The 26,650-nt window shown below is 46.8% G+C and overlaps 1 protein-coding gene across 1 annotated transcript in view; it reads right to left on the reverse strand.

The window, feature by feature from the left end:
* Nucleotides 1–26,650, reverse strand: part of LOC145339455 (xaa-Pro dipeptidase-like) — a gene marked incomplete at its 3' end in the record, with an annotated part of 91,142 nt that overhangs the window by 16,422 nt on the left and 48,070 nt on the right. Inside the window, exons 7-9 of the mRNA XM_080183924.1 lie at nt 21,524–21,568; nt 11,280–11,355; nt 5,208–5,254 (exon numbers count right to left, since the gene is read on the reverse strand). Of these exons, the coding sequence (XP_080040050.1) occupies nt 5,208–5,254; nt 11,280–11,355; nt 21,524–21,568 (168 nt within the window). The remainder of the gene's footprint in view (nt 1–5,207; nt 5,255–11,279; nt 11,356–21,523; nt 21,569–26,650) is intronic.

Here is a 26,650-nt window from a genome sequence, read left to right on the forward strand (position 1 = left end):
GCAGAAACTCTCACCACATTTAAAAAGATGTTTGGGTGTCTACATGAAGAGCTGTGACTAGTGCAGGAAGGTCCGGTCAAGCTCAGTAACTCTTTGCCAAACGGCACAATGGGTCAAGTCGTCTCCTTCGGCCTCACAAGTTTTCTGTGAATCCAGTGTCCAGGTCAACATCTATCCCCCAACAAACATCACCAAAACAGAAAGTGGTTCATCATTATCTTGCTGCACAGTGGTCATCATTTGATTCCTGGTGTGAGTGAAGCGATTGGACTGTTTCGAGGGAGCGGTGAGGCTCCGTAACAAATACTAATCCTGTTTCCTTTTATTTTCAGAAGTCACCAGTTTCCAAATTTCATTTCTTCATTGAATCAGTGGCTTCCCTCCTGGAGTTTCTCTCTCTGACAGGGTCTAATGAAGAGCTGGAGCAAGGAGCCTGTTGCCCAGTCAACCAGTGGAAATGACTCAACAGCCACCAGTGTGGTGTGAGAAGTCCAGGCACTGACAAGCAGCCCCGAGTCAGCCCCGAGTCAGCCCCGAGTCAGCCCTGAGTCAGTCAGCCCCGAGTCAGCCCAGCTACAAATCCTGACCACACAGCTTTAACAATAACACCACACCAGCTTCTCTACACACACAACAACATATCCCATTCCCTTAATTGCTTCAACCGAACTTTACAATAATTTTAGTCAGGTCAGCCGAGAATCTAACACAGGAGAACTCAATTAAATATAGCGACAAAATCTTTTCAGGGTAATGCTAAAGATTCTACTGGAGGGAGATCTGGGATCTCAATGATGGGACACGAGAGACACGCTGGCTAATTACTCATCTCATTACTGTTTCTGGGAATCTTGTTTGCAAAGTACCAGCTGTAGTTGCTGAATAGAGGGAGTTATTCAACAAGGCGTGTACTGAAAGATTATTCAGCTGCAAAGGAGTACTCATAAATTGTCAGAGCCAATTCCTTCAGCTACAGACATCTCACTGTACATTCAGCAGGGTAAGGATCGCTCACTGTGTAACTGTACACAGTCACTGTTTATTCAGCAGGGTAAGGATCGCTCACTGTGTAACTGTACAGAGTCACTGTTTATTCAGCAGGGTAAAGATCACTCACTGTGTAACTGTACACAGTCACTGTTTATTCAGCAAGGTAAGGATCACTCACTGTGTAACTGTACAGAGTCACTGTTTATTCAGCAGGGTAAGGGTCACTCACTGTGTAACTGTACAGAGTCACTGTTTATTCAGCAGGGTAAGGATCACTCACTGTGTAACTGTACAGAGTCACTGTTTATTCAGCAGGGTAAGGATCGCTCACTGTGTAACTGTACAGAGTCACTGTTTATTCAGGGTAAGGATCCCTCACTGTGTAACTGTACAGAGTCACTGTTTATTCAGCAGGGCAAGGATCGCTCACTGTGTAACTGTACAGAGTCACTGTTTATTCAGCAGGGTAAGGATCGCTCACTGTGTAACTGTACAGAGTCACTGTTTATTCAGCAGGGTAAGGATCGCTCACTGTGTAACTGTACACAGTCACTGTTTATTCAGCAGGGTAAGGATCGCTCACTGTGTAACTGTACACAGTCACTGTTTATTCAGCAGGGTAAGGATCACTCACCGTGTAGCGGTACAGAGCCACTGTTTATTCAGCAGGGTAAGGGTCACTCACTGTGTAGCGGTACAGAGCCACTGTTTATTTAGGATAAGGGTCACTCACTGTGTAACTGTACAGAGTCACTGTTTATTCAGCAGGGTAAGGATCGCTCACTGTGTAACGGTACACAGTCACTGTTTATTCAACTGGATGAAGGTTTAAAAATTCTCAAGAATACTAATTATTCGTAATAAGCTGAATCACAGAGCCTAAGCCTCCCACGACGCACAAACCATCAAAGAATAAAAATTCAATAGACTAATTTCAAATGAATTCCAAGTCAGTAATGAGCAGAAGCTGCCAATCACCCTTGTAAAGATCCTGACCCAGCAGCATAAATAGTGACTGATGTTCGATTCGGGGCAGTGGCTTCAGCTCAATGTGGTTAACAAATTCAATTCATTCTGTTCACCTGTCAACCTAATTCTTGCCTTTAATAGGGTCACAGGATTCAATCGGCAAACATTGCAACTCACAGCTGAATCACCAGAATATCTCAGTAAACTGCCCTGGAACAGGTCACATCACCTCACTGCACATTCCAAGGCAGGAAGGGAAATCAAACAGACCAGTACTGGGTGAGAATACTGTGCACAGCTCTGGGCACTATACTTCAGGGAAGTGGTCAGGCTGCTGGCAACACTTATTAGAATTATACGTAGGATACAAGACCTCAGTTATGTGAAGAGATTGCAGAGGCTGAGTGTGGCCTCTTTGAAGGAGAGGAGGTTAAAGGGAAGGTTAATGATGAATGGTTTTAATGCAGTTAAAAAGGAGAAACTATTTCACTGGCAGTAGGGTCAGTATGATGTGGAGATGCCGGCGTTGGACTGGGGTAAACACAGTAACAAGTCCCACAACATCAGGTTAAAGTCCAACAGGTTTATTTGGTAGCAAAATCCACTAGCTTTCGGAGTGCTGCTCCTTCATCAGATGATTGGGAGTTCAGTTCACAAACAGGGAATATAAAGACACAAACTCAATTTACAGAATAATGGTTGGAATGTGAGTCTTTACAGGTAATCAAGTCTTAAAGGTACAGACAATGTGAGTGGAGAGAGCGTTAAGCACAGGTTAAAGAGATGTACATCAATCTCTGCAGAGACTGATAGCCAAGTTCCGCACACCTGAGGATGGCCTCAACCAGGATCTTGTCACACTATCTGTAACCTCCACGATTTTCCTAGGCTTGTAAAATCTCACTAACTGTCCTGTCTGGAGACAATACACATCTCTTTAACCTGTGCTTAACCCTCTCGCTACTCACATTGTCTGTACCTTTAAGACTTGATTACCTGTAAAGACTCACATTCCAACCATTATTCTGTAAATTGAGTTTGTGTCTTTATATGCCCTGTTTGTGAACTGAACTCCCAATCATCTGATGAAGGAGCAGCGCTCCAAAAGCTAGTGGATTTTGCTACCAAATAAACCTGTTGGACTTTAACCTGGTGTTGTGAGACTCATAGAACATAGAACACTACAGCACAAACAGGCCCTTCGGCCCACAAGTTGCGCCGATCACATCAATACCTACCAATCCATAGACCTATCTATAACCCCCAATCCCATTAAATCCCATATACTCATCCAGAAGTCTTTTAAAAGACCCCAGCGAGTTCACCTCCACCACCAGTGACGGCAGCCGATTCGTTCACTCACCACCCTCTGAATAAAAAACTTACCCCTAACATCTCCTCTGTACTTGCTTCCCTGCACCTTAAATCTGTGTCCTCTCGTAGCAACCATTTCAACCCAGGGAAATAGCCTCTGAGAATCCACCCTATCTATTCCTCTCAACATTTTATAAACCTTACCCCAGTCCAACGCCGGCATCTCCACATCATTCTCTATTGAAGCCATGACCCGTAAGGTGAGCTCTTGTTTCTCTCTCCAGCGATGCTCTGACCTGCTGAGTATTTTCAGCATTTTCTGTTTCTATTAAATATCGAGCAATATTTACACATTCTGGGGAAATGAACCTGAGGTGACTTGAGGAAACTTTATTAAACTCTGGGAGGTGCTGCCTAAAGGGAGCAGAGTCAACAGTGACTTACAGAAGTTTGAGGCCTAATTAAAGAGCGTCCCAAGGTCAGGAAGAGTGTTACAGAAATGCAATGTTGTTTTTGGATTTGCTGACACAGACTCCCTGGGCTGGGAAGGGAAGTGAATGAGTATAGGAGAGGCATGAGTAAGTGCTGTCTCAGTGGACGATAATAATTCATTCCCCTTGTGACTAACCTTTCCGAGTTGCTTCCTCACCGTTATATAAGCAGTCAACAATTAAATGAGAATCTAGCAGAGCGGAAAAGCTGCAAACGACAGAGTTGGGGATCAGAGGCCGTCTCTGTAAACTGGCTCTGATGGAAATAAACCAGCTTCCACTCAGGGATCCATATTACTGTCATCCACATAACACACAGCAGGCTGCAGCCATCTCCCCGCCAGCTACAACAACCTGTACTGGCAGCTGCTTTACTGAGTTTGGGGGAAGGGTGAATGTTGGTCAGGAGGCTGGCTCTTCCCAAAACCAAAGCCGTGGCATCATTTACATCCACCTGCCTGGCGGACAAGGCTTCTGTTTAACATCTCATCCAAAACACGGTACCCCCACAACAATACCGCTCCCCCGACACTGCTGCACATGCAACCCGCAACACAGCTGCATGTACGCAACCCCCAACTGTGCTGTGCACACCCCGACAGTGCAGCGCACAAACCCCACCCAGACCGTGCCACACTTCTCCGGTATCACAGAGTGTCAGTCTAACTGTGTGGGCTCGGGTTGCTGGACTGGGACTTGAATTCACAATCTTTTCCACAAAAATAACTATGTGAATAGCAGCAGGTTAGCGTGGCCAGTGGGAAACACAGCAACTTTCCTGCTAGAAGCACTTTCTTTTTTGGAAAATCATGCCCATTAACTTTGTCTCTCTCTCCACAGACGCTGCCAGACCTGTGGGTTTTCCAGCATTTCCTGTTTTTATTGACAGATGTGGGGCTGGTTTAAGTCCTGCCTGGAAGATGGCACATCTGTCAGTGCTGTCTCTCCAAGTCTACGGTGTTGACTGAGCTGCTTTGGAACTTGAACATACAGCCCTCTAACTCAGAGGCAGCGGTGGTACCGTACTGAGGCACAGCTAACACACAGTGCGAGGGAGGGAGAGGGGTGTGAATGGGGGAGGGAATGAGGAGGTACCCAGACAGAGGGGAGGATGAGGCTGGAGCATGTACAGTGCCAGAACCATCATGATATCCGCATTAAAGTCTGTTCTGATCAGTAAATCCCACACAAACACATCAATCTGAGGGAACAGTTTCCAGCAGCAAATTAAGAAATGAAAACCAGTGAGAAATTAAAAATAAATTCATGGTGGGTGCTTTCGCTCACAGCTGCCCTCTTCATGTTGACAATGTGAAGGGACATCATTTACCCACAGCCTGAAGCTGTTCTCTAATCCCCACACTATTCCCACAAAAGATGTGCAAAACAAAGAACAGAAACATTTTAATATTCTCTGAAAATATAGCTGTGAATGACTCTGACCTTTCCAGCTCATATTCCTTCATCCCCGCTCGCACTGCCTTCATCACCTGGAGGATTGGGGAGGGAAATCAAACAGGTGCAAATTATTATCTCTCTCAGGATTGGCTGCGTTTCTCTATCAAAGGCAGCGGCTCAAACAGGATTAGAAGCTTCACTCCTTTGTTTGCACAAGTGGTTTGAAGGGATGTTTCTACCCGGCTCCTGTCAATCGCTGACAACACACCGACTGCAAACATTAATATTCCGGCTGAAGAGTCAGCACAGGGACTTCGCTGTGTAAAGAACTCACCGCCCTCCACTCACCGCCCTCCTCCATCACCGCCCTCCACTCACCGCCCTCCTCCACTCACCGCCCTCCATCACTACCCTCCATCACTACCCTCCACTCACCATCCTCCTCCACTCACCGCCCTCCATCACTACCCTCCACTCACCATCCCCCTCCACTCACCACCCCCCTCCACTCACCACCCCCCTCCACTCACCACCCCCCTCCACTCACCACCCCCCTCCACTCACCACCCCCCTCCACTCACCACCCCCCTCCACTCACCACCCCCCTCCACTCACCACCCCCCTCCACTCACCACCCCCCTCCACTCACCACCCCCCTCCACTCACCACCCCCCTCCACTCACCACCCCCCTCCACTCACCACCCCCCTCCACTCACCACCCCCCTCCACTCACCACCCCCCTCCACTCACCACCCCCCACCACTCACCATCCCCCTCCACTCACCATCCCCCTCCACTCACCACCCCCCTCCACTCACCACCCCCCTCCACTCACCATCCCCCTCCACTCACCACCGCCCTCCACTCACTACACTCTGCCTGCCGCCCTCCACTCACTGAGCTTCTTGCTCCCAGGACATCCCGAAATGCGGAGAGGTGAATGAATGAACTCACTGCCAGCACTGCCTGTTAGGCAAACGGGAAAGCCCTTTCTACACACAGCAAATGGGATGAACCTAGAGTGAATCCATCTCCACTAACTGGGATCCTTTGTGTCCACCAGGACAAGCAGGCAGGGGCTAGAGTTTAATAATCCACCAGACAGGTCACACAGTCTGAAATCTAAACATCATATCCCAGGGTTCCTGGCTGTGTACATTAATGGCAAAGGTACAGAAAAGGATGAGGTTTCTAAAACGCAGCGAGGCGTCTAAAACGCAACGAGGTGTCTAAAAGGCAGAGGGTGGAATTCTCTCAACAAAATCCTAAGTATGGAACAGGTGAGAAAACAGGAGGGTGCTGCGGTTTCCTCCCATACTCCAAAGATGTGCAGGTTGGGTGGATTGGCCATGGTAAATGTGCGGGGTTATGGGGATCAGGGGGAGAGGGCCTGGATAAGACACACCGTCAGACAATCAGTGCAGACGTGATGGGCTGAATGGCCTCCTCTGCACTATAGGGATGCTATAGCATCTTTGTTATTCCAATACACGCAATGAATGGGTAAGAATTGGCTCTTTAACACCGGTGTCCATTTGGGACAGTCCATGTATTTACTGTATGTTCCTCAAAGAGAAAGGCCAGAGCTGGGGTTGGGTAGAAAGTGTATCTGCTGAGGGCCGTGTGTCCTGTAGAGAGTGGATTGCTGCTTGATACAGTAGAACTGTTCAATTTCACAGCACTGTCTCCATTCTGTACATGACAGTTCTGGTCAATGACTGCTGTAGGAAACTCTACTCTATATACAGCTGGTGGCAGCCTTGGTTAAAACCTCCCACGATGGAGCGAAATGGTTTAGTTTATAAAGCTGAAAAGCATTTTCCTCTCTGACTGCAATCTCAATAATTCACAAGCTTGTTTTTAAAGGTTCAGTTAGGGCTGTTTTAGAGAGCGGGCCAGCTTCTCTGAAAGATGGCAAGGTGTCAGTTTGATTGTGCTGGCTCTGTGCACAGCTCTCTCTCACTGCACAGTCTGAAATGTAAAGCTGCCCACTCACTCATGTAGAATGATGCAATTAAATCACCAGCCTGACAGTCCAGGGCAATCAAACCACTTCCCCCTCTAAATGGCACACTGTCCGAAGAATGGAGAAACAATCTGTGGGAACCAGATTAAAGAGAACAAATACACCCTGTGTACAAATACTGCCTGCTTTCCACTCCCAAATACTGAAAGCCAACATTTCCACTCCTGGTGGGAGACCATAAATATAATACATCCACTCAAAAATCAAATCAGCAATTCAGGGGATACCTCCTTACCCAGAATGTTACGGTTGTGAAGGAAGCTCAATCCATCACACAAACCAGCCTCCCAACCATTAACTCTGTCTACACTTCCCGCTGCCTTGGGGAAAAGCAGCCGGCATAATCAAGGACCTCACGCACCCCGGGCATTCTCTCTTCCGCCTTCTTCCATCGGAAAAAAGATACAAAAGTCTGAGGTCATGTACCAACTGACACAAGAGCAGCTTCTTCCCTGCTGCTGTCAGACTTTTGAATGGACCTACCTCACATTAAGTTGATCTTTGTCTACACCCTCGCTGTGACTGTAACACTACATTCTGCACTCTCCCCTTTCCTTCTCTATGAACGGTATGCTTTGTCTGTACAGCGTACAAGAAACAATACTTTTCACTGTATGTTAATACATGTAACAATAATAAATCAAATCAAAATTTACTGAAATAACTCCTCAGAGGCTGGTGTCCCTTCATCAGATTCTTTTACTTGCAAACTTATCTCCACTCCTAAGAGTGCTTCAGGTTCAGAATCAGAACCCGGAGAGTCAGTAGACCTGACACTCCTGAAAAATATATATACATGGAGAGGCTGGACAGACTGGGACTTGTTCCCTGGAGCGTAGGAGGCTGAGGGGTGATTTTATAGAGGTCTATAAAATCTTGAGGGGTATAGGTAAGGTCAGCATCTTTTCCCAAAGGTAGGGGAGTCTAAAACTAGAGGACAGAGGTTTAAAGTGAGAGGGGAGAAGTACAGAAGGGTCCAGAGGGGAAATTTTTTCATGCAGAGGGTGGTGAGTGTCTGGAACAAGTTGCCAGAGGCAGTAATAAAGGCAGGTTCAATTTAGTCTTTTAAAAAACATTTAGACAGTTACATGGATAAGATGGATATAGAGGAATAGGGGGCAAACGCAGGAAATTGGGATTAGCTTAATGGTTAGAAACTGGGTAGCATGGACAAGTTGGGCACTTGTACACTACACTGTAAACCTCTATGACTCTATCTGCAGGTGAGACTCCCTGAATGAACAGGCAATCATTACCTCAATCAGGAGATCATATTCCAAGTGACTAATCTCAGGTTGAGATCATTACATTTACGTATTAAACACAGGTGCTCTAGTGCATGAAGTAAGCAAACACAAAAGAGAGCAAGCAGCTCATGACTGACAGCAACTAGGCACAGAATGTCAGCATGGAAATGGGGTGCAGGGAGGGAGTGGTTACTCATGTGGGCTGAGGGTGGGGAAATTAATCAGGGTGCTATGGTGCTGGGGGAGTGATGATGTACTGATGCCGGCGTTGGACTGGGGTAAACACAGTAAGAAATCTCACAACAGCCCAACCAGTTTATTTGATAGTAATCCCACAAGCTTTCGGAAACGGTGTTCCTTCGTCAGGTATGTGGAAGGTTCTGATCAGAGAAGGGCATATAAAGACATAAGAACATAAAAAATAGGAGCAGGAGTAGGCCATCCAGCCCCTCGAGCCTGCCCCGCCATTCAATAAGATCATGGCTGATCTGTCATGTCTCAGTTCCACATTCCCACCCTCTCCCCATAACCCTTAATCCCCTCGCTTATCAAAAACCCATCAACCCGCGTCTTAAAAATATTGAGCGAGGCAGCCTCCACCACTTCAATGGGCAGAGAATTACAGAATACTGATTAGAATGCAAGTCTTTACAGCTAACCTGCTATTCAAGTCTTAAAGATGCTGACAATGTGAGTGGAGAGAGCATTAAGCACAGGTTAAAGAGATGTGTATTGTCTCCAGACAGGACAATAAGTGAGATTTTACAAACCCAGGCAAGTCATGAGGGTTACAGACAGTGTGATACGAACCCAAGATCCCGGTTGAGGGATCTGGCTGAGTTAGACAGGTTTCTCATCAACAGGGGAGTCAAAGATTTTGGGAACAGACCAGAAAGTGGAGTTGAGGCAATGATCCTATCATATTGCAGAATAATCCCAAGGGGCCGAATGGCCTATTCCTGTTCCCAGTACCTGTGTTTTGTGATGACTATTTCAGCCCAGGTTGGAATACTGCATTCAATGCTGAGAATGACACTATAGGAAGAATGTGAAGCTTGAGAGGGTGCTGAGGAGATTTAGGAGAATGTGATCAGGGGTGAGCGATTGCAGTGATATGGAGAGTATGCTCAAACTGAGGTTGGTCTCCTCAAAGCAGAGAAGGTTCAGGGATGGTTTGGTAAAGGTGTTTCATTTTTTTAATTCGCTCATGGAATGTGGGTGTCGCTCGCTGGGCCAGCCTTTATTGCTAATCCCTGAGGACATTTTACGAGTCAATCACATTGCTGTGGCTGTGAAGTCACATATAGGCCAGACCGGGTAAGGGCAGCAGATTTCCTTCCCTAAAGGACATCAGTGAACCAGATAAAAGCAAATTACTGTGGATGCTGGAGTCTGAAACCAAAAGAGAAAATGCTGGAAAACCTCAGCAGGTCTGGCAGCATCTGGAAGGAGAGAAAAGAGCTGAAGTTTTGAGTCCAGACGACCCTTTGACAAAGCGTCATCTAGACTCATCAGGTCAGGGCTTTTCTCTCCTGACAGATGCTGCCAGACCCGCTGAGATTTTCCAGCATTTTGATTAGTGAACCAGATGGGTTTTTCCAACAATCAACAACAGTTTCATGGTCATCAGTAGATTCTCAATCCCAGATTTTGTTTTTACTGAATTCAAATTTCACCATCTGCCATGGTGGGAATCGAACCCAGGTCCATATAGCATTACCCTGAGCGTCTGGACTGATAATCCAGTGACAATACCACTACACTACTGCCACCATCTAAAATCAGCAAATTAAATAAAGACAAACAGTTCCCAATGATAAAGAGTCAATAAACTGAGGGTGTAAATTGGCAAAGCAAGGAAAAGCATTTTTAAGCAGCAGTTGGTTCAAGTTTAGAACGCACTGTCAGACAGGGTGCTGGATAGAAATGTAATAAGAACCTTCAAAAGGAATTGGATAAATATTTGAAAAGGAATGGACTGCAGGATATTGGGTAAAAGAATGTGACAAACTAGACTACACTTTGAAACATCTGGCACAGACTTGATGGGCCAAATGGCTACCTTCAGTTGTGTGATTTTTTTTAGAGTGGATGAAACGAATGATAAATATATTTAAGAAATTAAATACAAGGGAGATAACGATAGAAACATATAACGATAAGGTAAGTCTGGACTAGCGAGCCTGTTTGTGAATTCAATATAATTGGGAGGGGAATAAGCAGAACTATCAACATGCCATGTCCAGAATGGCCATGGCAAAGCTAAAGGATGCAAATTTAACCCAATTTACAAGGCGGGGAACTCATCGGATTGAGTCCAACAGGAATTACACCTGGCTTCTCAACAGAGCACAGAATCAGGATGTATAAAAACCAATGTTGCACCCAATCCTATCAGGGTTTAGATTCGAGTAGCGATACACAATGTAAAGCACAGAAACATCCTGCCAAACTGGGGTGTGCCAGTATTGATGTTCTACACCAACCTCTCATCCATCTCCCTCTCCTCTATCAACATGTCCTATTCCTTATCCCTTTATCAAGCCTCTCTTACCGGTTTCTATGCTGTTACTCCCTCTGGTAGTGAGTTCAATGCTCTCACCCCTTTCTGGATAAAGATGTTTCTACGGAATTCCCTGTTGGGTTTATCAGGGACCAGCCTCTATTTAGAAACTCAATTTTTGGCCACCCCACCCATTCCACCCTATCAAACCCTTCCGGAATTTTACTGGCCCCCATTAGGTCAGCTCTCAGCCACCTCTTCTGGACTGATTAGATTAATAATGTTCCCAAGAGGCTGACACAGTTGATAATCATAACGAGAAAGTTTATACAATATTTACCTCCTTATGTGCGTCACTTGAGATGCGGTTTGTGTAACGCAAAAGCTCCAGTTCCATGTCTGTCTTGATCACACGGCTTTTACATGCAAGGCAAAGGGGAGGCGGGGATTGGTGGAGAGAAAAGACAGTCGTCATGTTTTAGCTATTTTGTGCCAATATTTAACATTTAATATTACGTCTCCACAAAGCATCACATTTCTCTCAGCAAACACCACGTATCCACAGATATCAATCATTATTCACATTGAGACCAGCCTGAGGAATGTTCAGGAGAATTAGAAACAGGAGGTTGTGGAAGATGGAAGACTCAGTTCCACCCAGTTCTCCATCTATCCCGATGAGTACAATGATAATGGAATATTGATTGATTGCAGTAATCCATTTCTATCCATTAGACCAATTAGACAATAAATGGCGAGGAAACTCTTGGTGCAGAGTTTGGGGAATCACGTACATTAACCCTCCTCAGCATACAACACACCACACATCCAAATTACTCACTGACTCTATCAAAAGATTATTTTATCAGTGAAGTTTATCGAATCTACATCTGAGTGAATCAATAACACTGGCTTCCACCTTCTCCCGAGGGACTCTATTCCATGAGCACTCACACACAGGAAGAATGTTTTTGAATATTGCTTATTGATTTCAGCTTCCTTCAAGCAGAGACCGTGTCCTCTGGTTCCGTATTGTACTGTTGTTGACACGCAATGTACAGCTTCAAGGGTACCTGGGTGTGCCTCTCCTGACTATTACTTTACTCTGTATCTAACCCTGTGCTGTATTCATCCTGGGAGTGTTTAATGGGACAGAATTCTGGTTCAATGAGGAATATACGGAAGCAAATCAGGAGCAGCACAATGTTATCTAGCATGGGATGGACAGAACCAAGCAATCCCACAGCTAACATTTAAGTCCTGTCACATTCAGCATTGGACAATTAAACAACTTACTGGAGAAGGGAAAACAGTCCCAATCCTCAATGATGGAGGAGCCCAGCACATCTGTACAAAAGATAAAGCTGAAGCATTCATAGAATCTTCAGCCAGAAGTGCCAAATGGATGATCCATCTCAGCCTCCTCCAGTAGACCCCAACATCTCAGATTCCAATATCCAGCCAATTCGATTCACTCCCCGTGATATCCAGAAACGGTTGGAGGCACTGGATACTGCAAAGGCGATGGGCCCTGATAACATTCCAGTGATAGTACTGAAGACTTGTGCTCCAGAACTTGCTGCTCCCCTAGCCAAGCTCTTCCAGTACAGTTACAACACTGGCATCTACCCAACAATGTGGAAAATTGTCCAGGTATGTCCTGTACACACAAAACAGGACAAATCCAACCCAGCCAATTACCACTCAGTCTACTCTTGATCATTCATGAAGTGATGGAAGGGGTCATCGACAGCGCTATTGAGCAGCACCCGCTCAGCAATAACCTGCTCAGTGACGTCCAGTTTGGTTTTCGCCAGGGTCACCCAGCTCCTGACCTCATTACAGCCTTGGTTCAAACACGGACAAAACAGCTGAACTCCAAAAGTGAGGTGAGTGTGACTGTCCCTCACATCAGGGCAGCATATGACTGACTGTGATATCAAGGAGCCCTAGCAAAACGGGAGTCAATGGGAACTGGGGGGAACTCTCCACAGGTTGGACCATATCTGGCACAAAGGAGGCTGGTTCTGGGGGTCAGCTCCAGGACATCACTGCAGAGTTCCTCAGGTTAGTGTCCTAGACCCAAACATCTTCAGCTGCTTCACCAATAAGGTCAATAAATGAGGATGTTGGCTGATGATTGCAGAATGTTTAGCATCATTCATGACTCCTCAGATATTAAAGCAGTCCATAGCCATATGCAGCAAGGCCTGGACAACATTCAGGTTTGCTCTAAGTGGCAAATAACTCCCCATGAACAAATAAAGAACTAAACAGAGCACAAGAGTTAAATGCAGTGATTTACCGGTGCAATCCTTTCAGGCAGGCAACTTATTAAGCTAAAAGCCTAACCTGTATTATTTAGTCCAGTTACTGAGATTGCACATTGCCAAGTTCAGCCTCTGGCTTGTGCTTGTTTGCTGATCTCAGCAGTAAGAGAAGCGTTTGGGTGCTACAGTTAACCCGAGAGACTCTAAACTAGGAAATGTAAGGGGGTGGGAGGGGAATAGTCACCACCCAAATTCCGTATGTGCCAAAAATAATGTATCTATCTCAGCCAACACCTGGGAAGCAGAGTACGAGGACCTACAGAAGCGTAACTAAGCAAGGAATTGGCAATTTCAGGTCACAAGGTGTAGTTAATAACACAATCCCAGTAGTTCTGTGTAACAGATACTCATAACCAGGAATCAGAAAGAGAGAGACGGCTCTCATTGCAAGAGAAGCAATCAAACATCATCAACTGTCTCATATTTCACTGGCCGCCTCATTCTCCCACATCAGTGACCCCCGTGACCCTCTCATATCATTAAATCCGAGACAGATCTCCAGGTTCCAATACCAAGCTGCATTATGTGTAGTCGGAAACAATTGCAGCTACAGCAGGGTCCCAATATTAAACCACTCTCACTTTGATTCAATCTCTCTCTTTCCAATCCCCAACCCGATTGAAAGCCAAAAATATCCCAGAATCGATGCAGCAAAGATGACATTTCATACCCAGACACAGCCAAATCAGATTTTCTTTTGATGAGTGTAAAGTGATGCCAGAACAGCAGGGATAAGAGAGTAAAAAACAGCACTGCCTGAAATCTATAATGAACCAAATACTGGAAACAATTGCAGCTCATTGATTTAAAATGGTCTCGAAACGGGAGGAGTGCATTTCAGAGAAATTACACAGAGTTAGAAATCTTACTGTGTTTACCCCAGTCCAACACCAGCATCTCCACATCATTTACACAGAGTTGTTGGAGCATGGACACTTTACCACTCTGTGAGTGGTTCAAACAGAGGTCATTTATTACATAGGATGGGGGAAGCTTGGGGTTGAAATGAGCACATCCCCAGCACAAATAGGATGAGCCAAATGATCCCCTTTTGTGCTGGGATCTAAATCCATTCTATCCACTCCAGACAATCCAAAAGGTTTTCCCGTTCAGAGGCTGGGAAATACCATGTATGGGTTTAGGGATGAGAGATTCCCAGTACAGTTCCCTGCTGTCACTGTGCAGCGAGTAGAGTATTTGGCATTTGTTGAAACACTCCATTGCTGACCAATGAATCTTTCAGTATCACCTCCCGTACTGCAGGAAAAAGTGATATTTTAATGTCCGTTTCCAGCCTATTCATTCCAGAGTCTGTAACCTGACAGTCTCACTCATCCATTACTCCTGTCTGCTGACTGACACTGGTTCCTAGTCCAACACAGAACAGAGAATTGTTACTGTATTTAATTCTGGCCTCATCCCTCCCAGTCTCTGTAACCTCTTCCCACCAGGCCCACTCCAGCACCATGGATTGGCACTGCTCTATCATGGGTGTCCATGCCTTTAGCTACTTGGAAAATCCCTCCGAAAACCTCACCACCTGTTCCTCTCTTTCTCTCTATTAAGGGAGATTAGGAAGAGTAAGGAAAGGTGCAGTCAGAGATGATCCACCATGATCCTACCGAAAGGTGGAACAGACCGGAAAGGCTGAATGGCCTATGCCAGCTTCAATATCTTAAATGAAGTTCTCTCCTTCAACAAGAAACTCTCCAAAACCTCTCTCTCATCTTTCGGTCTCCTGTCCTAATATCTTGCGTTTCGTCATTTTTTTGTCTGATTACGCTGCTGTGAATCAGCTTTAAAGGATGTGGGGCTGGAGTTAGATCAGGCGGATTTAAAGAAAGGATGCAGTGAACAGGAGAGTGGGATTAGGCTGGGTGAGACACTAAAGGGTACAGGAAGAGGAGAGGAGAGGATAGGGTGGCCTTTGAACAGTATGAGAAGGGGAGTGAGAATAGACTGGGTGAGATAACAGGACATTAGGGATGGGAGCAGTATGAGGGCACTGTCCCTCTGGAAAATGCTCCACCAATCAGTAAGATTAGGGGTGATCACTGATCTCAGGTCCACCCTGCAGCCCCAGACTCAGGATCGTACATTCCCTTTGAGAATGAAAATCTATCAATCTCAGCTTTGAGTCTGTCCAACAGCCCAGAATTTCCATTTACCCCAACCCCCTCCTGACCCCCCAACCCGACTAACTCCCATCCTGACTAACCCCTCCCCAACTACTCTCCCAACACCCCTTCTCCATCAAGCCCCTACCCTACTCCCCTCCAAAACCCCCCACTCCCCAATTACCCTCATAGGCCTTCCTACTCCCTGAATGTCCTCCCTACCTCCAATTTCCAGACTGCCTCGCACCCCAACAATTGCCCATCCAATCGCACCCCCGCACACTCACCCTCCCTTGTGCACTGACCCCCCTGTGTACTCTACCAATTTTAGCTTTTATTTGTAGAGGGATTGAATTTCAGAGCCGTGAGGTCATGTTACAACTGTACAAAACTCTGGTGCTGCCACACTTGGAGGATTGCGTACAGTTCTGGTCGCCGCATTATAAGAAAGATGTGGAGGCATTGGAAAGGGTGCAGAGGAGGTTTACCAGGATTTTGCCTGGTATGGTGGGAAGGTCTTATGAGGAAAGGCTGAGGGACTTGAGGTTATTTTCATTAGAGAGAAGAAGGTTATGAGGTGACCTACTTGCGGCATACAAGATGATCAAAGGATTGGATAGTGTGGACAGTGAGAGCCTTTTTCCTCAGATGGTGCTGGCTAACACGAGGGGACATAGCTGTAAATTAAGGGGTGGTAATTATAGGACGGGTGTCAGAGGTAGGTTCTTTACTCAGAGGGTAGTAAGGTCGTGGAATGCCCTGCCTGCAGCAGTTGTGGACTCGCCAACTTTAAGGGCGTTCAACATAAGAACATAAGAAATTGGAGCAGGAGTAGGCCAACTAGCCCTTCGAGCCTGCCCCGCCATTCAATAAGATCATGGCTGATCTGTCGTGGCTCAGTTCCACATTCCCGCCCTCTCCCCATAACCCTTAATCCCCTCTCTTATCAAAAACCCATCAACCCGCGTCTTAAAAATATTTAGCGAGGCAGCCTCCACCACTTCAACGGGCAGAGAATTCCAGAGATTCACCACCCTTTGAGTGAAGAAGTTCCTCCTCAACTCCGTTCTAAACCGCCCCCCCTTTATCTTGAGGCTGTGCCCCCTAGTCCTACTATCCTTTCTGAGCAGGAAGAGTCTCTCCACCTCTATCCTATCCATCCCATTCATCATCTTATACGTCTCAATGAGATCTCCCCTCATTCTTCTAAACTCTAACGAGTACAAGCCCAGTTTATTCAGCCTCTCCTCATCGCTCAATCCCCTCAACTCTGGTATCAGCCTAGTAAACCTCCTCTGCACTCCCTCCAAGGCCAAAATATCCTTGCGTAAGTACGGCGACCAAAACTGCACACAGTACTCCAGCTGTGGCCTCACCAACGCCCTATACAGCCGCAGCAAGACCTCCCTACTTTTATATTCAATCCCCCTCGCGATGAAGGCCAGCATCCCATTCGCCTTCCTGACCACCTGCTGCACCTGCAAGCTGGGTTTTTGCGACTCATGCACAAGGACCCCGAGGTCCCTCTGCACCGTCGCCTGCTGCAGTTTTTCTCCACGTAAGTAATAATCCTTCCTACCATTATTCCTACCAAAGTGGACCACCTCGCACTTGCCAACATTAAATTCCATTTGCCATTTCCTGGCCCATTCGCCCAGCCTGTCTAGATCCTTCTGTAGACTCTCCCCACCCTCCGCACAATTTGCCTTTCCACCAATTTTGGTGTCATCAGCAAATTTCGACACCATACACTCGGTTCCCTCCTCCAGATCATCTATATAAATGGTAAATAGCTGAGGCCCCAGCACCGACTCCTGGGGCACTCCACTAGTCACCATCCGCCAATCCAAATAGCACCCATTGACCCCCACTCTCTGCCTCCTATTTGACAACCAATCCTCTATCCACGCTAACACCCTACCCCCAACTCCATGCCCCCTGACCTTCTGTAATAACCTCTTGTGAGGTACCTTGTCAAACGCCTTCTGAAAATCCAGGAAGACCACATCCACCGGCTCTCCTCTATCCACCGCCCTAGACACATCCTCATAGAACTCCAGTAAATTTGTCAGACATGACTTCCCTTTTAGGAAACCGTGCTGCGTCTGCTCTATCAAGCAATTCCCCTCAAGATGCCTCGCTATTTCCTCCTTGATGACGGATTCTAACATTTTACCTACAACAGACGTTAAACTAACAGGCCTATAATTCCCCGCCTTTTGCCTGGCACCCTTCTTAAACAACGGCGTAACATTAGCTGTTTTCCAATCTTCCGGCACTTCCCCGGAATCCAGCGACGTCTGGAAAATAACCACCAGGGCATCCACTATCACCTCCGCCATTTCTTTCAGGACCCTCGGATGCATTCCATCCGGTCCTGGGGACTTGTCCACAATTGTTCAAATGGTCAGTGGATAGGCATATGGATAACATTGGAATAGTTTAGGTTAGAGGGTCATTAGATTGGATCCACTGGTCTGTGCGACATCGAGGGCCGAAGGGCCTGTACTGCGCAGTAATGTTCTATGTTCTACTTGCACCCCCCTTGCATACTTCCCCCTGCTGCACTCACCCCCACCCCCCCGCCCCGTGCCCTCCACGCACTTGCCTCCCTTTGCACACTCACCCCCCCGTTGCGGACTCACCCCTCCCTGCACTCACCCCCCCACTCCCCCCCCCCGAGCACTCACGCCCCTCCGACGCACTTGCCTGCCCCTTGCACACTCCCCCCTGACCTTGCACACTTGCCCCCCTGTCCCTGGGGCCGCTGGGCTGTATTTGAGTCTCTAGGTGAGGGTTGGTGGTGGGTGTGAATTGTACAGTTCCAGCCCTGGGTGAGTAACGAGGGGTGGCGTAGCAACCCGATGGTGAATGCCACTCCACCAAAGCTCTGGGCCAATGACACCCACAGCTGTGTGGGTTGAAAGATCCACAAGGTGAGCCAGGATGTTCGATAAACGATACTGTGTGCTAAAATGAACAAAATAGGAATTCTGATAACTGCACAATGTGTGGCTTCACACAGATTCCGAAACCCCAAAATCAACCATTTTCCACTTCAAATAAACACCAACCCTGTCCTATCAGATTGGTTTAATTAATGAGTTCAAGCAGCCAATGTGGAGGTGTGCTGGGTATTACAGCCCCGACACACTCTCTTTCCCAGCTGCTATTGATTATATTTTCACAGCCCTGCTCACCGTGATAAATCCTCTCTCTCGCTGTATTGTGGCACTAGCTCATGAAATATGTATGAATGCTTCATAATAAATACAGTTTAAACTTCCCCCCAATTGGGACCATTTCTCAACTGTTCCACGCTGTGATTAACTCATCTGCACCGAAAAACCACATCATCACAAGCTCATTCACACTCGAACGCACGGACTGGGGGGGTGGGGTGCAGTAAGTGGGGTGAAATCCCACAGCCATCAAGTTCTGAAAGCAACATTTGCAAAGGCCTTGTTGGCAATGGGGAGTTGGTAAAAAGCAGGGAGAACATAGACCTGCATTTATATAGCACCTGTCACAGCCTCAGCATCTCTAAAGCCACATCGTGGTACTTTTTGAAGTGCAGTCTTTGCTCTGATGTAGGAGACGTGGCATCCAAACGTGCGCACAGCAAGCTCCCATACACACCAGTATGAGAATGGTCAGATCACTTTACCGAGACTAGTTAAGGGGTAAACATTGGCCAGGACACCGAGGAGAATTACACAGCCGCTCTTCAAGTTAGTGCCGTGGGATCTTTTATATTCACCGGGTAACTATTTAAAGTTTCATCTCAGACGGTACTTCTGGTAGTGCAGCACTCCCTCAGAACTGCAATGAGGCGACAGCCTTAACATCATCGTACTGATCAAATTTCCATTATGCAGCACCCCAACGGAAGATGCCCAACCACCCCAAGCCATCCCGTGCCCCCCTGCGTTACCCTGTGCCCCCTGTATTATCCCGTGCTCTCCTGTGTTACCCCCTGCCCCCCTGTGCTACCCTGTATTACCCCGTGCCCTCCCGTGCTACTCCATGCCCCCCATGCTACCCTGTGCCCCCCTGTGCTACCCCATGTTACCCCGTGCCATCAATCTAATCAATTCAATTACAGCAAGAAAATAAACTGGTTTTAAATTACGATTAAATAATCTTACAAAACAGAACGTGCCTATTCAGACTATCAGCCCCCTGCTGCTCTTTGAACAAGTTATCTCATTAATCCCACTGACCTGCCTTACCCACACAGCCCTGGAAATGTTTTCTATTTAATGTAGTTATCCAATTTCCTTTTGAAGTTATTGATTCCGTTTCCATTGCCCTTTCTGGCAATCTGTCCCACATTACAACTCACTGTGTAAAATTACCGATCACCCCTCTGGGATCCCTGGGCTGGATGAGGAATGGGGAGAAATATTAAATTGTGCTCATTTATTTGGCTGGTTTGTTTGCTGGGAATTTAAAATACTGTGACCCAGATGGAGATGGAGAGGCCACAGAATCTGAGAAATAGACAATCTGCAGCATGGAACAAGCTCCAAAAACCAAAGAAAGCTTCCAAAAGTTATTGAGTGAGATTGTGAAATGTGTTCTGACTCATTCTCGGGATACAAAGAAATTTACAGCACAGGAACAGGCCCTTCGGCCCTCCAAGCCTGCACTAGCCACGCTGCCCGACTGAACTAAAACCCCCTACCCTTCCGGGAACCATATCCCTCCATTCCCCTCCTATTCTTGTATTTGTCCAGACACCCCTTAAAACTGCTTCGAGATGTGGACATCACTCACAGCGGGCATTTACTGTCCCTGACAGGGCTCAGCAGCTTATTAGGACATCTCAGAGGGCAGTTAGAACATAGACATAAAACACAGAACACTACAGCACAAACAGGCCCTTCGGCCCACAAGTTGTGCCGATCATATCCATACCTACCAGGCCTATCTATAACTCTCAATCCCATTAAATCCCATGTACTCATCCAGAAGTCTCTTAAAAGACCCCAGCGAGTTCGCCTCTACCACCACCGACGGCAGCCGATTCCACTCACTCACCACCCTCTTAGCGAAAAACTTACCCCTAGCATCTCCTCTGTACCTGCTCCCCAGCACCTTAAACCTGTGTCCTCTCGTAGCGACCATTTCAGCCGGGGGAAATAGCCTCTGAGAATCCACCCTATCTATACCTCTGAAGGTTAGGAATCAGGCACACTGGTGTAGGCCTGGACTCACAGACAGATCCAGAGCGGGTATCCTGCTCTGATGGACAGTGATACTGTCAGGTTTTTATGTCACTTTTACTGACTCCAGCTTTTTACTTTTAGATTTCTTTTTCAAATTTACAAACAGGGACAAAGGAGTTTCTGCTCCCGACTCCTGGGTTACTTGACCAGTCCTCTGAATTATTAATCTGGTAATAGCACCACGACAACTGAGCATCCAAGAGATAGCGACAACTATAAAGAGTGTTTGACCTCGCGCACAACCCCAGTTTTTTTTATTCATTTGTGTGACATGGGCGCCGCTGGCTGGCCAGTGTTTATTGCCTATCCCTAGTTGCCCGAGGGCAGTTGAGAGTCAACCACATCACTGTGGCTCTGGGATCACATGTAGGCCAGGCTGGGTAAGGACGGCAGATTTCCTTCCCTAAAGGACATTAGTGACCCAGATGGGTTTTTCCGACAATGGTTTCATGGTCATCAGTAGATTCTTAATTCCAGATTTTTTTTATTGAATTCATATTCCACCATCTGCCGTGGCGGGATTCGAACCCGGGTCCCCAGAACATGGGCTGAGTTTCTGGATTATCTGGTGATAATTAATACCACTTGGCCACGACCTCCCCACAGGATGAGTGATAGAGTTTCCATCGCTCCGTCAATGGCAGCCATGTCCTCAGCAGCGAGGGTCAAGGAATCTCCCCTCCATCTCTGCACTGCTCTCTGTTCCTCAAAACTCAATCTCACAACCTTAGTTGCCTCACCTTATGTCATGTGACTTAGTTCCAAATATTTAATAACGCTCCTGTGAAACACTTGGGAATATCTGATGTTATAAAACAGAGGAACAAGCGACTGAGACAGCGATACAGCATTCACAACATTGCACATCACCATATCTCACCCACATGACTCGGAACACATACTCACCATTCCATGATAATCGGGTGAAGCAAAGTATTGTTCACATTAAACCTGGAAACAACAAGAAAATCAATTTTATTTTAATATTCTCTAAAACCAGCCCTCCGTTCAGAGCTGCATCAATCCTCTTATCTTCCAGTTACTCTTATTAGCCTTTCCTTAAACAGAGCAAAAATGAGGTTGTAAAGGAGAGAATAAAACCCAAATTGCAATGTCAGTGGCGGAACAGAGTGAAGATCAGATACAATATCAGCTCTCGATCAGTAACAGTGAGTCTGCAAATTCACCAGATACTGACCGGTTCAATACAAAACCAGCGGCATCCCCCTGCCCCACGGACCCCACACCCTGTCAAAACTCTCCCCCAGGGAACCCCTGCCCTCCCCCTCAATGCCTCTGCCCCAAGAAACCTTCACCCTCCCCCAACAACTCTCCGCCAGAAAACCCCCTCTCCCCTGGCAATTCCCCCTCTGAAAACCCTCCCTCCCCCAGTAATTCTCCCCCAGAAAACCCCTCCCTCTCCCAGCAACTCTCCCTCTGAAAACCCCCCTCCCCCAGTAATTCTCCCCCAAGAAACCCCCCCACCTCCAGCAACTCTTCCCCAGGTAACCACTCCCCCACCCCACCCCCCACCCACCACCAACACCTCCCCCCCCCCCACCCCACAACCACCACCTCCTCCATTGACCCTCAGAACCCTCCCACACACCAACACCTTTCACCCCAACTGGGTCGGTGTTGGGTAAAGGGTTTCTTGTGCTTGCTGTGGGTGTCACTAATCCTGTACCGAGTGGATCCAGATAGAAAATAGGGACCAATACAGCAGGAAAACAACTGGAAGCTTTTACAACAATAAAAGAATTAGATAATGAAATCCGGAGCTAAACAGAGGACTAGGTGCCGAATGACATTAAAACAATAGAAACTTTGATTCTATTGGAGCCAGAGGGTCTCCAAATACAATCAAATGCAGTCACCGACACGGGTAAATACGGCAGCATTTCAGCCAACAAGACCCCACGCAGAACAAGCTGAATGATTGGTTAATCTGGTTTTACTGGTGTTTGACAAGGGAGGAATGTTGGCCCAGGGCACTGGGGGTACGCTCTGCTCCTCCTGCCTCAATTAGCTGCTCAAGTCTACGGATTGGAGCATGAACTACAGTTCTGAGAATTGATGGGTTCATGGTCAACACACTCAGGCTGGTGCAGCACATAAAACTCAGTGATAGTAAGGTCCACAGCTGTCTCATTCACCAAGGAACCTGGGATTATATTCCTTTTGGGAGAGACAGATAAGGAAAGGTACAATAAAGGTGTTCAAAATGACATGGGATTTTGAGAGACTGAGAGGCTGTTTCCAGTGGTGACAAGGTCAGTAATCAGAGACAGTAGACTGAAGAGAATCCGAGGGGGACACGCGGAGATTTATTCACATTTCAGGCAGTGAGATCGAACTGTGTGAAATGGCGGTGGAAGCAAATTCAACAATAACCTTCAAAAGGCAATTGGCTCCAGACTGAAAAGAAATGATTTGCAGGGTTCTGGGGAAAGAGCAGGGGACAGAGGGACTGAACTGGTTCTTTCAAAGAATCAATACAGACACAATGGACAAAGAGAATCATCAAATTGTTACAAGAGGCATCATCTTTATGCGGGCTCCATGTGTGAATCTGTCTCCACCACACTCTCAGACAGTACATTCCCGACCCTAACCACTCACTGTGTGAATCTGTCTCCACCACACTCTCAGACAGTGCATTCCAGATCTTAATCATTTCCTGTGTGAATCTGTCTCCACCACACTCTCAGACAGTACATTCCAAATCCTAACCACGCGCTGTGTGAAAATATTTACTTGAATCTCTGTTGCTTTGTAGCTTCCTGCTGCAACATGTGGTGTCCGATGATAGCAGAGTCATATCCACTTTATATTTGATGCAATTGGATTGGTTCCTAGCTTTGAGCATAGATTCTGCCCTCTCTAAAGTGAAGACAATGAGCTAATCAGCAAGCTCTCTGTAGACAGGGTCTGGATCAGCTCATTTACATTACAATCCTGTAATCACTCACTTAACAAGCATGTTCAGCATCAAGGTACCCAGAACAACTCTGCTGCAGTTTCATCGTAATGTGATAATTACCACTTTTATTAAGTTTATCCACAGGCCATCCCTGAACAGAAATGAGCTTTCAAGGTAAAATCCTGGTGTGACCTTCAGAAACAACCATACTTTAGTGTTTAAAGCGCTCTCATTAAATAGACTGAGCATCTGGTGAACTGGTGTGACGACAATAATCTCTCCCTCAATGTTAACAAAACAAAGGAGATTGTCATTGATTTCAGGAAGCGTAAAAGGAGAACATGCCCCTGTCTACATCAACTGGGACAAAGTAGAAATAATTGAGAGCTTCAAGATTTTAGGTGTCCAGATCACTGACAACCTGTCCTGGCTCCCCCCCATGCTGATACTATAATTAAGAAACTCCACCAACACCTCTACTTTCTCAGAAGACTAAGGAAATTTGGCATGTCCGCTACGACTCTCACCAACTCTTACAGATGCCCCATAGGAAGCATTCTTTCTGGATGTATCACAGCTTGGTATGGGCTCCTGCTCTGCCCAAGACTGCAAGGAGCTACAAAAGAGTGGTGAATGTAGCCCAGTCCATCACACAAACCAGCCTCCCATCCATTGACTCTGTCTACACCTCCCGCTGTCTTGGGAAAGCAGCTAGTACAATTAAGGACCCCACGCATCCCGGACATTCTCTCTTCCACCTTCTTCCGTCAGGAAGAAGATACCAAAGTCTGAGGTCACGTACCAACCGACTCAAGAACAGCTTCTTCCCTGCTGCTGTCAGGCTTTTGAATGGACCTACCTTGCATTAAGTTGATCTTTCTCTACAACCTAGCTATGACTGTAACACTACATTCTGCACTCTCTCCTTTCCTTCTCTATGTATGGTATGCTTCGTATAGCGCGCAAGAAACAAGACTTTTCACCGTATATTAATACATGTGACAATAATAAATTAAACCAAAATTCAACTTTCCAATTGTCCAGGGATGTCAAGAATGAAAGCCTTCCCTCCTGGAGGCTGCTCTGAGGCACAGCACCACTGAGTTGAAATAAAAAGAATATTTAGCACAGGGACAGGCCACTCGGCCCAACCAGTTTGTGCTGTTGTTTACGTGCCACGAGTCTCCTCCCATTCCCATTGGTATCAATGGGTGCTATTCTGATTGGCGCTTGGTGACTAGTGGAGTGCCCCAGGGGTCGGTGCTGGGGCCTCAGCTATTTACCATTTATATAGATGATCTGGAGGAGGGAACCGAGTGTATGGTGTTGAAATTTGCTGATGACACCAAGATTGGTGGAACGGCAAATTGTGCGGAGGGTGTGGAAAGTCTGCAGAGGGATCTGGATAGGCTGAGCGAGTGGGCGAGGACCTGGCAGATGGAGTATAATATTAGCAAGTGTGAGGTTATCCACTTTGGCAAGAATAATAGTAGGAGGGATTACTATTTAAAGGACGAAAAGCTGCAGCATGCTACGGTGCAGAGGGACCTGGGGGTCCTTGTGCATGAGTTGCAAAAACCCATTCTGTAGGTGCAGCAGGTGATCAGGAAGGCTAATGGGATGCTGGCCTTCATAGCAAGGGGGATAGAATATAAAAGCAGGGAGGTCTTGCTGCAACTGTACAGGGCACTGGTGAGGTTGCAGCTGGAGTACTGTGTGCAGTTTTGGTCGCCGCACTTGCAGAAGGATATATTGTCCTTGGAGGGAGTGCAGAGGAGGTTCACTAGGCTGATACTGGCGATGAGGGGGTTAGACTATGAAGAGAGACTAAATAGACTGGGTCTGTACTCGTTGGAGTTTAGAAGGATGAGGGGGGATCTTATTGAGATGTATAAGATAATGAAAGGGATGGATAGGATAGAGGTAGAGAGATTCTTCCCGCTCAGAAAGGACAGTAGGACTAGGGGGCACAGCCTCAAGACAAGGGGGGGGGGTGCGGTTTAGATCAGAGTTCAGGAGGAACTTCTTCACTCAAAGGATGGTGAATCTCTGGAATTCTCTGCCCGTTGAAGTGGTGGAGGCTGCCTCGCTAAATATTTTTAAGACGCGGGTTGATAGGTTTTTGAGAGGCAAGGGGATTAAGGGTTATGGGGAGAGGGCGGGAAAGTGGAACTGATCCACTTCAGATCAGCCATGATCTTATTGAATGGCGGGGCAGGCTCGAGGGGCTAGATGGCCTACTCCTGCTCCTATTTCTTATGTTCCATCTACCTTATCTCATCATTTCAGTATCCTTCCTTTTTCATTTCTCTCGTTCACCTTCTACTTTTCTTGTGAAAGCATCCAAACATTTTTGCCTCAACCACTTCCTGTGGCAATGAGTGTCACATTCTCACCACACTGAGTAATGAATTCTCATTTCCCTCTCGCGCACATCCGTCAATCAGTCTCAGCTCAGTCAGAAGGTCGTGCGTGCGAAGACCTGAGTCCACAATAAGGCTGATTCTCCTGTACCGCAGAGAATGCTGCACTGGAGATACTACCCTTCAGATAAAACATTAGACCAAGGCCCCGTCTGGGCTTTTGGGGGGAATTCACAGATCCAACAGCATCGTGAAGACTGCAGCAGATTGCTCACATCCTCTGTCAGATCTGACCCTGAAATGACCTTCTGATGACCAATCTCTGGAATCACTGTCTATATAAGGGTGTCTCAAAGGGTGGTGAATCTCTGGAATTCTCTGCCCGTTGAAGTGGTGGAGGCTGCCTCGCTAAATGTTTTTAAGACGCGGGTTGATGGGTTTTTGATAAGAGAGGGGATTAAGGGTTATGGGGAGAGGGCGGGAATGTGGAACTGAGCCACGACAGATCAGCCATGATCTTATTGAATGGCGGGGCAGGCTCGAAGGGCTAGATGGCCTACTCCTGCTCCTATTTCTTATGTTCTTATGTTCTTATAAGATAAACATTATCTATTCCCATCATCCATTCCTCAGCTGATGTGTTACTAAAATGTGCCTCCATTATCACCACGATACATTATCCCAACATTCCACCACCATAAACCAGGTTACCCAAAACAGTCAGACAAAAGCTCTGATGAAGGGTCA

This window comes from Carcharhinus amblyrhynchos, unplaced genomic scaffold (genome assembly GCF_965287045.1).
Source record: "Carcharhinus amblyrhynchos unplaced genomic scaffold, sCarAmb.v2.hapA scaffold_472, whole genome shotgun sequence".
NCBI classification, from domain to species: domain Eukaryota; kingdom Metazoa; phylum Chordata; class Chondrichthyes; order Carcharhiniformes; family Carcharhinidae; genus Carcharhinus; species Carcharhinus amblyrhynchos.